Consider the following 15250-nt stretch of genomic DNA (forward strand, 5'->3'; position numbering starts at 1 on the left):
TGGAGTTTTAGAGGAAGAAAGTGAAAAAGCCAGGATTTTTAGAAAGGCTCCTGGTAGCAGAATTAAAATCTGATGGGGAGCCGGGCAGTGGTGGCGCACGCCTTTAATCCCAGCACTCGGGAGGCAGAGGCAGGCGGATCTCTGTGAGTTCGAGGCCAGCCTGGTCTACAAGAGCTAGTTCCAGGACAGGAACCAAAAAGCTACGGAGAAACCCTGTCTCGAAAAAATAAAAAAATTAGAAAAAAATCTGTTGGGGTAAAGGAGCTTGCCCCGGAGCCTTTAATTCCAGCACTCAGAAGGCAGAGGTAGGAGACTCTGTATGAGGTGGAGGCCAGCCTGCTCTGCATAGGCAGTTCCAGGCCAGTCGGGGCTATCCAATGAGACCCTATCTGAAACAAACAAAAAAGTGGGTGGCGAGGAGGGGAACTCCTGATACGGTCCCTAGGCTCTGCCTAAGAGTGGCTAGGACAACTTGGAGGAGAAGGCTTATAGGCTGGCTTTGGAACCGCTCGACACTCGTCTGCTTTTGCCTGTAATGCCGGCCTTCCACCATTGGCTGCCGCCCGCAGGAACTAGTGTGGAGCGCCGATCTCCGCGCACCGGCGCTGGGCTAGGGGCTGCTGGATGGCAGCGCTGTCTCCGTGGGCAGCATGAGTTTGGCGGGGGGCCGGGCCCCTCGGAAGACCGCTGGAAACCGGCTTTCCGGGCTCCTGGAAGCCGAGGAGGAAGATGAGTTTTACCAGACGACTTACGGGGGTTTCACAGAGGCAAGAGCTGGGCCCAGGAAGAGGGAGGGAGGAAGCGGAGGCTCGAAGGGAAAAACCCTGGACAAAGAGGAAGGGGGCGGGGAGTAGTGAGGTGTTCTGAGAGCTAATGCTCCTGCCTGCACTGCGGAGTCGGAAGGAACACCGTGTGTGTCTCTCTGTCTTTGTGTCTGTGTGTCGGCTTTGCAGTTTCCTTGTCCTTCTGTCGGGTTATTTACAAGAAGAAACCACTTCAGAAACAGAAGCTTAGCATACTCCGTTTGCAGCTTTCAAATCCCTGTGCGGTTTTCTTAGATGACCCTTTTATTGGCTGTTCTAAGAGAATCCCTATTTATTTTCCATCATAGAAACAAGATTTCGGGGGGGCTGGAGAGATGGCTCAGTGGTTAAGAGCATCGCCTGCTCTTCCAAAGGTCCTGAGTTCAATTCCCAGCAACCACATGGTGGCTCACAACCATCTGTAATGAGGTCTGGTGCCCTCTTCTGGCCTGGAGTCATACACACAAACAGAATATTGTATACATAATAAATAAATTTATTTTGTTTATTTGGAGCTAGTTCCAGGACAGGCTCCAAAGCCACAGAGAAACCCTGTCTCGAAAAACCAAAAAAAAAAAAAAAAAAAAAAAAAAAAAACTGTCCTGGAGTTGGGAACTATAGTTTGTGGCTTAGTGATAGACCACTTGCCTAGTAAGCCCTAAATCCTGTATTACCAACTCTATCCTGCAGGGGAACTGTCTGGATTTTCAGTCAACTAAAATACTTTTTTTTTTTTTTGAGACAGTTTCTTTGTGTAGCTGTGTAGCCCTGGCTGTCCTGGAACTCACTTTGTAGACCGGGCTGCCCTCAAACTCAGAGCGATCCGCCTGCTTCTGCCTCCCAAGTGCTGAGATTAAAGGCATGTTTCAGAACTACTTGACTCAACTAAGATACTTTATGATAAAGACTTAAAATCAGGGAAACGTGAGATGTTATGTATGGTAACAGGTGAGAGGTTTGCGTTTTGTGTTTTAAATTGCATTATATTTTGTGTGCATGCTCCGAGGGCAGAGGGCAGCTTGCGGGAGTTCGATGTCTCCATCCATCCTAAGAGCCCCAGGTATCAAACCCAGGTGGTCAGGGTTGGACAGCAGACTGCTTTACCCACTAGCCATATGAAGGCCCCAGAGTAGGTAAGGATAAGCACTCACAGGGAAATTTAAACAGAGGACATTATAAAAAGCAGACCTTGGTTGGATGAAGAGTGGGGGAGAAGAAGATGAAACAGAGTGTGTGGAGGCCCTGGAGTCCTGGCCTGAGACCAAGGCGTCTGCTTTTGTTCTCTGCGAGAACAAAGATTCGTATGGCTAGAGGGTGTCGACCTCAGCTGGATTTGTTTTGGGTTTTTTGTTTTGTTTCTTAGAAACAAGGTTTTTCTCTTTGTAACAGTCCTGGCTGTCCTGGAACTCACTTTCTACATTGCCCTGACTGTCTTGGAGCTCACTATGTAGACCACTCTGGCCTCACAGACATCCCCCCTTCCATGCCCAGCTTAGGTGCCCCCTCCCAGGAGTACCACCTTCCATGTAGCCCTGGAACTCGCTTTGTACACTAGACTGTCCTGGAACTCAGAAATTCCCCTGCCTTTCCCTCTGACTGCTGGGGTTCAAGGCATGCGCCACTGTGCCTGGCCTTATGTCGTTTGTTTAAAATGGGGTTACTTAGCCAACCTCAAAGTTGAGGCAGCCTCTTGCCTCAGACTCCTGAGTCCTGGAATTGCAGGCACTTGTCACTGCCCTCGGTGTCCCCCTGCCGTCTCCTGTCAGATTCTGTGGGACAGGGAGGCAGCATTAAGCAGGCTGACTTCTCATCTAGAGGTCTGAGATGAGGCATCAAAGTTCCATCATTAAAAATAAAACGGAAAAAAGATTACTCTAGGGCTGGTAATCTCAGGGAGATGGACAGCTGGGTCGCCTCCAGTTCCAGGCCACCTGGGCTGTTTCCAGTTCCATCCTGACTCGTGTGTGTGTGTGTGTGTGTGTGTGTGTGTGTGTAACTAATGAGATAAGCCTAAAGAGGGCAGAGGCAGAAAAGAAACATGGACAAAGGCTAGCTGAGGATGTCACTGTAGTTCAGGGCTAATTTGCTTAGCGTGCCTGACCTGGGTTCCATTTCCCATCACTGTGGGAAGAAGGTGGGTATGGGACAGTGTTGTAGGGTAGAAGGGAGATTTTTGGAAGAAGAGTAGACAAGACCTTATGACTAACTAGGAGCTTCTATGTGCACAGCTTTAGTAAACTAGTTTAAAATAGATCTCTCTTCATCCTTCCTCCAAGATTCATTTTCCTGTTCCTGTCATTTTATGAGATGTTATTTAATAGGTGCACTTTATGCTTCCAAGAAGGATTTAAGAAAGGTTACAGTAGGAAATTAGGAGCGATAAAAATAGAAAATGAGTGGAACAAAATATGCTGTATTAATGTATGAAATTTTCAGACTAAGTAAAAATATTAATTTTCTTCAAAAATCAGAAGTAATTGTGCCAAGAATCTATGCTAAGGTGGAAATGGCATTTGATAGCTGTGAGCTTCCTAGCAGCCAGACTGAATTTGTCCTTTTGTAAGACTGAAGTATACAGTGTATTAAGAAAGGCAAACTTACTTAGTGTTAAATTCTTGGAAGAATTTCTCATTATTTCCTTCCATGAGGTTCAACTAAAGTAATGGATTTGGTGGATGGAGAGCATTCTGAAAGGAGCCCAGTGCTGCGACACTAAATCCACAGTGTAGTAGAGACATCAGATTGGGCCCACTCAGGATTTGATCTACCACTCTGTGATGTGGCTTAGAGCAGGGCTGAGGGAGTTAATGTCTTCTGAGTCTTTCACACAGTGGCTCAGAAGAATAGTGCTCATTTGTGCTGGACTGAACTCTGGCAGGCTTGGGATTTCAACCGTTTGTTATTTGCTTGCTTTGGCAACATGTGTACCACAGTTAATCCGCTAGTTGAATCACTGATTGAAGAGCGAGCACTGCTTGAGGTGCCCAGTACAGCTGACTTCCCCTCATCAAGTGATGTCCCCCCTTTCCAGTGTAGCTGCCATTTAAATCTTGACCAGTACTACCTCAGGTTGCACTTGAGGTTCTGTACCCTAGCCCTTCTAACACCCACAACTTTCTCAAACATCCCATGCGCGTACCCCACATCCTCAGTGGCTTCCGTCGTCCATAGTAGTATTCAAATGGCTTTCTGTCCCAACACAGATGAAGAACACATTTCTCTCAGTAACTACCTCAGCAGTGATGATCAGCAATGGGTCAGATGGGGGGGGGTGTGAGAGCCACCGGCCAACAGATTGAGTTATAAGTTTATTACTTTGACATTTAAATTTTCCCAAGGGGCTGGAGTTGAGATAAGAGCAGTTGCTCCTTTTGCAGAGGACCTGGATTTGGTTTCCAACACCTTCATGATGGTTCACGGCCATCATAACTTTTTTGTGTTCTTTGGTATTTTGAAACAGGGTTTCTCTGTGTAGCTTTTTTTTTTTTTTTTTTTTTTTTTTGGCTTTTCGAGACAGGGTTTCTCTGTGGCTTTGGAGCTCGTCCTGGAACTAGCTCTGTAGACCAGGCTGGTCTCGAACTCACAGAGATCCGCCTGCCTCTGCCTCCCGAGTGCTGGTATTAAAGACGTGCACCACCACCACCTGGCTCATTCATAACTCTTACTTTTAAAGGATCTGATTCCCTGATTCCCCTTCTGGCCTCCTTGAGCACTAGGCACACACCTACACATGCACATACACACATGCCAGCAAAATGCATATCCACATACAATAAATACGTTTCTCCATTGGGAAAATGGTAGACTTCTTTTGAACCTAGAGAAGTCACTGTTGGAACTAGAGCAGTCAGCTAATACGCTCCTCTTTTCCTTTCTGTCGTTTGTGGGGCGGGTCGTGTGCCACCCCTTCTGTCATTTGTGGGGAGGGTCGTGTGCCACCCCTTCTGTCGTTTGTGGGGAGGGTCGTGTGCCACCCCTAATCGTGAAAGCCGAAGGACGTGTCTTGGCATTGGTTTTGTCTACCAGGTGGCAAGCTTCTTTACCTGCTGAACCATCTCACTGGCTGTAATACAATTTCGTAGCAGGGGAAACTCTGTGCTTGTGTCTAAGTCCTTATTCCATAAATAGCTGTGCATGTGTCTGCCTTCCCACCTACCTGTGATTCATTCCTCCCCCTTGGCTGTTTTAAACACTACCTTGTATTAAATCAAGACTCATGTCCTTTTTGTCCTTCAGGGTAGTACAGGTTCAGCAAGCTTCAGTTAGCTCACATCTGGCTCACTACCATGAGACTGTCTTTAGAAAAACAGAGCCAGGGCCTGGAGAGATGGCTCAGTGCTGAAGAGAATGTCCTGATGCTCTTTCTGCGCTCAGTGCCCAGCGTGCTGTCTTCTGAACTCTGTAGGGCCTTCACTCACCCAGCACACCCACACATAAATAAAATCCTGAAGAAAGAGAAGAAAACTTTCACAGCCTCTGGCTTTTTGTAAAGGAGTCTAAAGTTTAGACTCTTGGACTACCAGGCTGTTCTGATTTGCAACTTTTTTTTTTAACTTAAGCATCTTTAATGGAAGTTGTATATGAGACACTACTCCTGCTTCTTCTCAATCGTTTCTTCTTGTGTTTGTCCTTCTCCTTTCCTGCTGCTGAGACTTGTCTTCCCTTCCAGGATCTTTTGTGGTCTTTGTTCAGCTTTAGCCTGGTGCTAACCATTTTGCTGGGGTGGATGCCCACGTGGACAGTTGTGCTATTAACCTTTTCTCACTGCACTCAGTGTAGACGACGTATTTCTCACTGCACTCACTCAGTGTAGATGACGTATTTCTCACTGCACTCAGTGTAGACGATGTATTTCTCACTGCACTCTCTCAGTGTAGATGACGTATTTCTCACTGCACTCTCTCAGTGTAGATGACGTATTTCTCACTGCACTCAGTGTAGACGACGTATTTCTCACTGCACTCAGTGTAGATGACGTATTTCTCACTGCACTCACTCAGTGTAGATGACGTATTTCTCACTGCACTCACTCAGTGTAGACGACGTATTTCTCACTGCACTCAGTGTAGACGACGTATTTCTCACTGCACTCAGTGTAGACGACGTATTTCTCACTGCACTCAGTGTAGACGACGTATTTCTCACTGCACTCAGTGTAGACGACGTATTTCTCACTGCACTCTCAGTGTAGACGACGTATTTCTCACTGCACTCAGTGTAGATGACGTATTTCTCACTGCACTCAGTGTAGATGACGTATTTCTCACTGCACTCAGTGTAGACGACGTATTTCTCACTGCACTCTCAGTGTAGATGACGTATTTCTCACTGCACTCAGTGTAGACGACGTATTTCTCACTGCACTCTCAGTGTAGATGACGTATTTCTCACTGCACTCAGTGTAGACGACATTTCTCACTGCACTCACTCAGTGTAGATGACGTATTTCTCACTGCACTCACTCAGTGTAGACGACGTATTTCTCACTGCACTCAGTGTAGACGACGTATTTCTCACTGCACTCAGTGTAGACGACGTATTTCTCACTGCACTCAGTGTAGACGACGTATTTCTCACTGCACTCAGTGTAGACGACGTATTTCTCACTGCACTCAGTGTAGATGACGTATTTCTCACTGCACTCAGTGTAGATGACGTATTTCTCACTGCACTCAGTGTAGACGACGTATTTCTCACTGCACTCTCAGTGTAGATGACGTATTTCTCACTGCACTCAGTGTAGACGACGTATTTCTCACTGCACTCTCAGTGTAGATGACGTATTTCTCACTGCACTCAGTGTAGACGACATTTCTCACTGCACTCACTCAGTGTAGATGACGTATTTCTCACTGCACTCACTCAGTGTAGACGACGTATTTCTCACTGCACTCAGTGTAGACGACGTATTTCTCACTGCACTCAGTGTAGATGACGTATTTCTCACTGCACTCAGTGTAGACGACGTATTTCTCACTGCACTCAGTGTAGACGACGTATTTCTCACTGCACTCAGTGTAGATGACGTATTTCTCACTGTACACTTGGACCACTTTGCCAACCTGCTGGCCTTTGTAGTGTCCCCGGACAACCTGAACTTCATGCTCCTTTTGAATGGGCAGAGATTGAACATTGTGCTTCTGTCTCAGCTCTTATAAAGAGGGGAAGACAAAGCTGGTGTGTGGTAGCACACGCTTTAATCCCAGCACTTGGGAGGCAGGTGGATCTCTGTGAGTTCGAGGCCAACCTGGTCTATAGAGTGAGCTCCAGGACAGCCAAAGCTACACACAGAAACCTTGTCTTGAAAAACCAAAAAGAAGAGGGGAAGACATGGTCCTTCTCCGAATGTGAGGTGCACTGAAAAGCCATTTGAGGTTCTTGCTTCAGTCAGAAGCCTCAAAAGGATTGAATTTCATTTTGGCGGCTGCAATCAGCGATAGCCACAGAAGGTTACTGTTGTTTTACGTCAGGGATTCTCTAAGTAGGTCTGGCTGTCCTAGAACTCACTATGTAGAACAGGCTGGTTTCACAGAGATCCACCTGCCTCTGCCTCCTGAGTGCTGGGATTAAAGGCCTGTGCCACTAATGCCCAGTTTGCAGTTTTTTTGTTTTTTATTTAAAATACCAGTAGGGATTGAACCCAGGGTCTATCACATGCTAAGAAAGCACTCTACTGTTGAGCTGTAGTTCCAGGCAGAAGCGTAGCCCAGACTGTCCCCAAACTCACGATCCTTCCTGGTATCTGTCACCACATTTGACTGTTTTTTTTCTTATTTATGTAGGGGGTCTTAGTTTTATTTCATGTATTATTTTTTTATTATTTTTGTTTATTTATTTTTGGGTTTTTTTTGTTTTTTTTTTTTTTTTTTTTTTTGGTTTTTCGAGACAGGGTTTCTCTGTGGTTTTGGAGCCTGTCCTGGAACTAGCTCTTGTAGACCAGGCTGGTCTCGAACTCACAGAGATCCGCCTGCCTCTGCCTCCCGAGTGCTGGGATTAAAGGCGTGCGCCACCACCGCCCGGCTTTATTTTTGGTTTTTTGAGACAGAATTTTTCTATATAAAAACACTGCTTGTCCTGGAACTTTGTAGACCAGGCTGGCCTCAAACTCACAGAAATCCTCCTACCTCTGCCTCCTGAGTGTGGGATTAGAAGTGTATGCCCTTTTCTTTTTATTTATTTATTAAAAGTGTATGCCTTTTAATTTTTATTTTCTGTATGTGGTGGATGTTTTGCTTATATGATTATTTTTACACCAAATGTATATACTGCTCGTGGATGTTAGAAGAGGTAGGGTTCCCTGGAATTGGAGTTATAGATGGTTGTCAACTGCTTTGTGGGTACCTAGACCTGAACTTGGGTCTTCCAAAAGTGCAGTTAGTGCTGTCTTTCTAGCCCCAGTTTCTGTGTTTTTGAGACAAGGTTTCATGTTCCTCAGGCTGGCCTCAAACTAGCAACATTGCCAAAGATGGCTTTGAATTTGTTTTTTGTTATTGTTGTTTTTAATTTTTTATTTTTATGTGCATTGGTGTTGTGCCTGTATGAGGGTATCAGAGCCCCTGGAACTAGGGCTACAGAGAGTTGTAGCTGCCATGTGGGTGCTGGGAATTGAACTTGGGTCCTCTGGTAGAGCAGTAGTGCCCTTAACCGCTGAGCCATCTCTCCAGCCCACAGTGACTTTGAACTTGTAATCCTTCTGCGTCCACCTACTTAGCCTGGGATTGCAATTGTGCAACCCTACGCCCAGACAATGCAGTGTTGGGGATTGAATGCAAGGCTCATTCATGCTAGACAAGCATTCTACTAACCGAACTTTGTCCTCAGCCCCTATTTAGCTGTTTGGGGACTAGCATCTCTTCTAACCCAGGCTTGACCTGAGCCACTAACTAGCCAAGGAATTTTATATCTATATTTCCTTGTGTTAGAACACATTTATTTATGTTTTGTTTCAAGTCTCACTCTGTAGCTTATGCTGCCCAAACCTCACCGTGTAACCAGGTTCCCTTCAAACCCACAGCAGTCTTCTTGCCTAGGCTTTAGTCATGAACCACCATGACTCATGGCTCAGCTTCAACTTCTTTTCACAACTGTGTCCTGTCCTTCAGTAGATGAGGCCAAAGCACATCCTTTAGATCCCCAGCGATTAATAAGGTATTATAGTTGATATAGGCCAGTTGTCTGTAACACCAGAAGGCAGTGGTACCCACTAGGAACCATCATCTAGAAAGGCTTTGTCGTGGGGGCAAAAAGCTAAGTAGGAAAGACTCTAAGAGTCCCTGTCAGGGGAGTGAGTTAGTCCACTTCCTCCCCAAGAACGTGTACAGTGCCCGCCAGTTCTCATCTCCCCTTATCCTCAGGAATCTGGAGATGATGAGTATCAGGGGGACCAGTCTGATACGGAGGATGAGGTAGACTCCGACTTTGACATTGATGAAGGAGATGAACCATCCAGTGACGGAGAAGCAGAAGAACCCAGAAGGAAGCGCAGGGTTGTCACCAAAGCCTATAAGGTACAAAGGAACCTTTGGTTTCCTTGGACACCAAGGAAACCTTTGTGTGTTTCGGGGGGTGTGGGATTGGGGCGAGTTGGTTTTTTTGTTTGTTTGTTTGTTTTTTGCTGTGCAATCCTGTCTGGCCTCAGACTCAAGGATGTTTGCCTGCCTCTGCCTCTACGTGCTGGGATTAAAGTCATGCTCTTTGGACTACCTTAATTGTATTCTCTTACTGGGTGCCAGTTTTCTCTGATAAAGTCCTCACCTTTACCCTTATCTCTTACGTTTTCTTGTGTCTGATTCTAATTTGTCCCCAGGAGCCTCTAAAAAGCTTGAGGCCTCGAAAGGTCAGCACCCCAGCAAGTAGCTCTCAGAAGGCCAGAGAGGAGAAGGCACTGCTGCCCCTGGAGCTACAGGAAGACGGCTCTGACAGTGAGTTAAAATGTTCTGTGTTACGTTTACTAAGGTGATAACTACTGTGTGTAAGGAGGATCCTGTCGATGTGTATACGTGTGCCTACTTGAGCGTATATGCACTTGTGTGCACAGATGCATGCAGAAGCAGAAGAGCTAGAGGTACCATTCTCTGGGGGAGGGTTGTTACGTGTGTGCCAGTGTCTGAGCTGCAGTGGCATGATTGCTCAGCAAGCACTTGAGCGACTGAGCCGGCTCTTCAGCTCAGGAAATTCTTACTCTTAGAAATAGACCTGAGCCTGATGGTGCAGGCCTGTAATCAGAACTCTCTTGCAGAGACTGCAGCAGGAGAATTGCAAGTTCAAGGCCATCCAACAGTTGAGTGAGAATGTCTCAAAATAAAAAATATGAGGGCTGACTGGGCGGTGGTGGCGCACGCCTTTAATCCCAGCACTCGGGAGGCAGAGGCAGGCGGATCTCCGTGAGTTCGAGGCCAGCCTGGTCTACAAGAGCTAGTTCCAGGACAGGAACCAAAAGCTACGGAGAAACCCTGTTTTGAAAATCAAAATATATATATATATATATATATATATATATATATATATATATGAGGGCTGAGAAGATGTCTCGATAGGTAAAGGTGTTCGCTGCAAAGCCTAATGACCTGAGTTCTGTCCCTAGGACCACATGGTGGAAAGAGAACCAAGCCCTAAAAATTCTCTGATTTCCATATGAGCTGCCCCCCCATAGATGAATGTAATAAAAAAGGTTAAGGTACTAATAAAATATAACTATGAAAAGGTGTGGAGATTTAACCAGTGATAACATACTTCCCAATACCACAAAAAATAAAAAGACTAAAATATTTTAAAAAATCTGTATACAACTTAATTCTTAAGTCATTAAAAAATAGTAATCTTGCCGGGCGATGGTGGCGCACGCCTTTAATCCCAGCACTCGGGAGGCAGAGGCAGGCGGATCTCTGTGAGTTCGAGACCAGCCTGGTCTACAGAGCTAGTGCCAGGACAGGCTCCAAAGCCACAGAGAAACCCTGTCTCGAAAAACCAAAAAAAAAAAAAAAAAAAAAAAAAAAAAATAGTAATCTACAGAAGGAAACAGGGTGTGATGTTTACAATAGATGATGTGACTAAAGGCTGCAGACATTATTTTATTACGCTTGCTAACATTTTTATAAGCTTAAATTGTTTTTTTTTTTTTTAATTTTTACCTACATATTTTTTGTAAGCTTAAATTGTTGAGTTTGTTTGTTTTTTGGTTTTGTTCGTTTTGTTTAATTTTTAGCTGGGCATGATGGCACATGTCTTTAATCCCATTGCTCCAGATGCAGAGGCAGGACATCTCTGAATTCAAGGTCAGACTGGCCTACATAGTTCCAGGACAGTCAGGGCTACATTGTTGGAAGCCTGTCTAACGAGAAAAAAAAAGAAAAGAAAAGAAAAGAAAGGAAAGGAAAAATAAAAAGAGAGAGAGAGAGACTACAGAAATGAATTGAAAGATTTCTTTCCATCTCACTTCCTGCAGGTCGGAAGTCTATGCGTCAGTCTACAGCCGAGCACACGCGGCAGACTTTCCTTCGGGTTCAGGAGAGGCAGGGACAGTCTCGGAGGCGGAAGGGTCCCCACTGTGATCGACCACTCACCCAGGAAGAGCTGCTCAGGGAGGCCAAGATCACAGAGGAGCTGAACTTACGATCGCTAGGTCAGTTGTGGTTTGAGGAAAGGAGGTGGAGACACTGAGGCCGCAGGAGAAAAGCTGACCCCTGCAGGACCAGAGGAACGGAGACTTGAGGCAGAATAATTAGAAGGTTCACATTTAATAGTCCCAACTATTAAAGGTGCACGCCTTTAATCCAGCACTTGGGAGGCAAAGACAGGCGATCTCTGTGAGTTCAAGGCCAGCAAGAACCACTTGAGGAGAGCATGTCTTCCTCACAGACAAACAAGGGGAACTGTCCTCAGGAATTGTATCTTAGCTGAGAACTGGACACACTCTGTCTGGTCGTCATGTTGGGGTGAAGAGCAGGTTGCCGGGCTGTGGGGTTGGGAGGGATATGCTGAGAAATGAAGGGGTTCCTATCACAAGGCCTCTACCTACCTGAGATTCTTCCGGTACTGAGTGAGTAAGGACCCTGTGTGTATTTGAGAAAGGAAGGACTTGTGCCAGAGTGGCAGTGATTAGATTGATAAGTAAGATCATAGGACAGGGCCATGAGATCTGTGATGACTCAGTCGTAAAGGCACTTGCCAACATCCCCGTTGACCCGAGTTTAATCCTTGGAATCCACGTGATATACGCAGGGAACTGACTCCATAAAGTTCCCTCTGACCTCTGCATGTGTGCGCACATACATACATAAACACTCGTAAATACATAAATGTAACTTAAATAGACCATGAGCCAGAGCTAGAGTGTGGGAAAAGAAAAACTGATCATTTCCTCATTTCTCCTTTGCTCCTAAAGAGACCTATGAAAGGCTTGAGGCTGACAAAAAGAAGCAGGTTCACAAGAAGCGGAAGTGCCCTGGGCCAATCATCACCTACCATTCGATGACAGTGCCACTCGTTGGGGAGCCCGGTCCCAAGGAGGAGAATGTGGACGTGGAAGGGTGAGTGACTCCCGTGCCCCTGGCTTCTCCCCCATCCCACTCCTCACCACACATCTCAGATCTCATCCCTTCCTGTAGCTCTGGCTGGCCTGGACTCACTATGTAGCCCAGGCTAGCCCCAAATCATGATCTATCTACCTGTGTCTTTCTCTTTACTACTTAGTACTGGGATCACAAATGTGAATCACCATGCCTAGTTTTTATTTGTTTGTTTCCTGAAACAGTGTTTCTGTGTGCAGCCCTGGCTGTCCTTGAACTCGCTCTGTAGACCAGAGCTGGCCTCAAACAGAGATCTGCCTGTGGAGTTAAAGGCATGCTCCCCGCCTAGCATTTTTATTTTACTTATTTAATGTTAAATGTGTATCAGTGTTTTGCTTGTGAGTATGAAGAAGGGGACAGATACCTTGTAACTAGAGTGGAAAATGGTGTGAGTTACACTTTGGGCTCCCATATCTTCGGGAGAGTAGCCAGTGCTCTTTTTTAAAAAAAAAAAAAAATCAGTTATTATGTATACAGTGTTCTTCCTGCAGGCCAGAACTCAGATTGCTAGGAATTGAACTCAGGACCTCTGGAAGAGCAGTCAGTGCTCTTAACCTCTGAGCCATCTCTCCAGCCCAGCAGCCAGTGCTCTTAATTACTGAATCATCTTTCCAGCCCCATGTCCAGCTTTTTGTTGTTTTTGTTTGTTGTCTCTTCAGTGGCTTAAAACTCAGGGAATCATTTTCCCTCCACCTCTTGAATACTGATGTTACAGGCATGAACCACCACACCCAGCCTGACTTCTTCCTCTCTCTGCCTCTTATCTTCTCCTCAGCATTTTGTATTTTCTGTCTTTTGCCCTCAGACTTGATCCTGCTCCTGCAGCTTCTGCATTGACCCCACACACTGGGACTGGAGCCACCGGCGCTCCTGCTCACTGCTCACGCACCTTCATCACATTTAGTGATGATGCAACATTTGAAGAGTGGTTCCCCCAAGGGCGCCCCCCGAAGGTCCCTGTGCGGGAGGTCTGCCCAGTGACCCACCGTCCAGCTTTGTACCGCGACCCTGTAACAGACATACCCTATGCCACTGCTCGAGCCTTCAAGATCATTCGTGAGGCCTACAAGAAGTACATCACTGCCCATGGACTGCCACCCACTGCCTCGGCCCTCGGCCCTGGTCCCCCGGCCCCTGAGCCACTCCCTGGCTCTGGGCCCCGGGCCTTGCGGCAGAAAATTGTCATCAAGTAGACGCTTGCTCCTTAGAAATGTCTTTCTTCTGCTGACCTGGGCTCACAGGTCCGCCGTTCCCTTTGTCCTCGCTCATCTTTGCTCTGGGTTTGGTTTGGTTTTGTTTTGTTTTGTTTTAAATCATTTCCTTCCCTAGTTCATTCTGGTTTTGTTTTGTTGTTTTTTTCAATTCTAATAAAATGGTAAAATCCCTTTTGTGTGGTGTGAAGGGTTGGAGGCAAGATATGAATGTGTTAGAGTATAGGTATATTTGAGTTGTTTAGTTTTGTTTGTGATAGCGTTGAACACGTGGCCTTGTTCATACTGGACAAATGGTCCGCCACTGAGATACCCCCTCAGCCTTGTATGTTTTCTCCCTCTTTCCCTTCCTCTTCTTTTTTCTCTCTTTTTTAGGACAGGGGTCTCTACCTAGCCTAGGCTGGCCTCAGGATCTCCCTGCCTTTGCCTCCCAAGTGCTAGAATTTGTCTTGGCTGTCACACCTGTCCCTATATCTGTTTTATTGTTTTATAGCACTTTTTATGAACTTTCAAACCACCTTGTTTTTTTTTTTTAAATCTCCACACAGGGCTTCTCTGTGTAGCCCTGGCTGTCCTGGAATTCGCTCTATAGACCAGGCTGTTCTTGAACTCACAGAGATCCACCTGCCTCTGCCTCCTGAGTGTTGGGATTAAAGGCCTGTGCCACCACCGCCCGGCCTTGTTTCTTTATTTTTAAAACATAAGTTCTTACTAAATTGTTCTGGGTAGTTTCAGACTCCTGGGCTCAGGCAGTCCTTCAGCCTCAGCCTTCCAAGTGCTAGGCCTAGAGGCGAAATTGCGGTCCCTGCTCTGTCTTTTATTAGTACATATGTATTATACAAAGTAATTGGCTTCATAAAGATGCTTTTGTTTGATCCTGTCACATATTTTTATTATACTTACCCGGGTTGTTATCTAGGCAAATGTAAACTTGATCCTGTCCTTGGGGACCTGACAGAGGCAGTACTGACTCTACTTAGTTGTAAATGTTCCTTTAAGAGACAGGCTCTGCCCACTCCCGCTCTCTTTCTGCTGTCTCTCTCTCTCTCTTTCTCCCCCCCCCACCCCCTTTCCCAGTAAACTTGCCTCTCATTTAAGCTCTGTTTGATGGCGTGTTTGTCCCCTGCTATATGATCCACGGTCCCATCTCGCACTGCATGTCATTACATGGGTTGTCCATATTTAATTCTAAAGTATTTGTTCTTTCAACTAAAGTTAGATACCAAATCAAAATCCTTACTTGAGAGAGTGTGTGTTTGTGGGTGGTGCGCACATGCAGATGCCACCAGTGTCTTCTGTAATTCTTTCTCTTCCTGAGTCTAGGCTATCAGAAGCCAGCAGCCTCCAGTGATCCTCTGTCTCTGCCGCCCACAAAAGCTGGGGTACAACATGTGTGAAATGACCAGCTTGTTATGTGGGTGCAGGAATGGCAGCTCCAGTCCTCACAATTACACAGCGAAGAACCACTTGAGCCATCTCTAGCTCCCACACCCCTTTAAAAAATGTTTTGTAGTCAGGCAGTAGTAGCGAATGCCTTTAATTCCAGCAATTGAAAGGCAGTGGCAAGTGACTCTGTGAGTTCGAGGCCAGCCTGGTCTACAGAATGAGTTCCAGGACAGCCAGGGCGACACAGAGAAACCCTGTCTCTAAAAAACAAAAACAAAGCCGG

At 46.1% G+C, this 15250-nt stretch overlaps 1 protein-coding gene across 1 annotated transcript; it reads left to right on the forward strand.

The window, feature by feature from the left end:
• The first annotated feature begins 589 nt into the window (after positions 1-589).
• LOC121437959 (vacuolar protein sorting-associated protein 72 homolog) lies at positions 590-13756 on the forward strand. The gene is made up of 6 exons (XM_041638105.1): positions 590-767; positions 9158-9310; positions 9610-9724; positions 11248-11424; positions 12187-12331; positions 13176-13756. Exons 1-6 carry the CDS (start codon positions 651-653, stop codon positions 13561-13563), a joined length of 1095 nt encoding a protein of 364 aa, XP_041494039.1. The 5' UTR covers positions 590-650; the 3' UTR covers positions 13564-13756.
• Positions 13757-15250: the final 1494 nt, after the last annotated feature.

This window comes from Microtus oregoni, unplaced genomic scaffold (genome assembly GCF_018167655.1).
Source record: "Microtus oregoni isolate MIOR12 unplaced genomic scaffold, Mior012 000054F_ref0000373, whole genome shotgun sequence".
NCBI classification, from domain to species: Eukaryota; Metazoa; Chordata; class Mammalia; order Rodentia; family Cricetidae; genus Microtus; species Microtus oregoni.

Bases quoted from the DNA above. Each gene is read 5' to 3' on its own strand.
- LOC121437959 (XM_041638105.1), top strand. From the start codon at position 651: ATGAGTTTGGCGGGGGGCCGGGCCCCTCGGAAGACCGCTGGAAACCGG. The intron at 9,311-9,609 runs GTACAAAGGAAC...ATTTGTCCCCAG, and splicing joins TTGTCACCAAAGCCTATAAG to GAGCCTCTAAAAAGCTTGAG. The intron at 11,425-12,186 runs GTCAGTTGTGGT...TTGCTCCTAAAG, and splicing joins GCTGAACTTACGATCGCTAG to AGACCTATGAAAGGCTTGAG.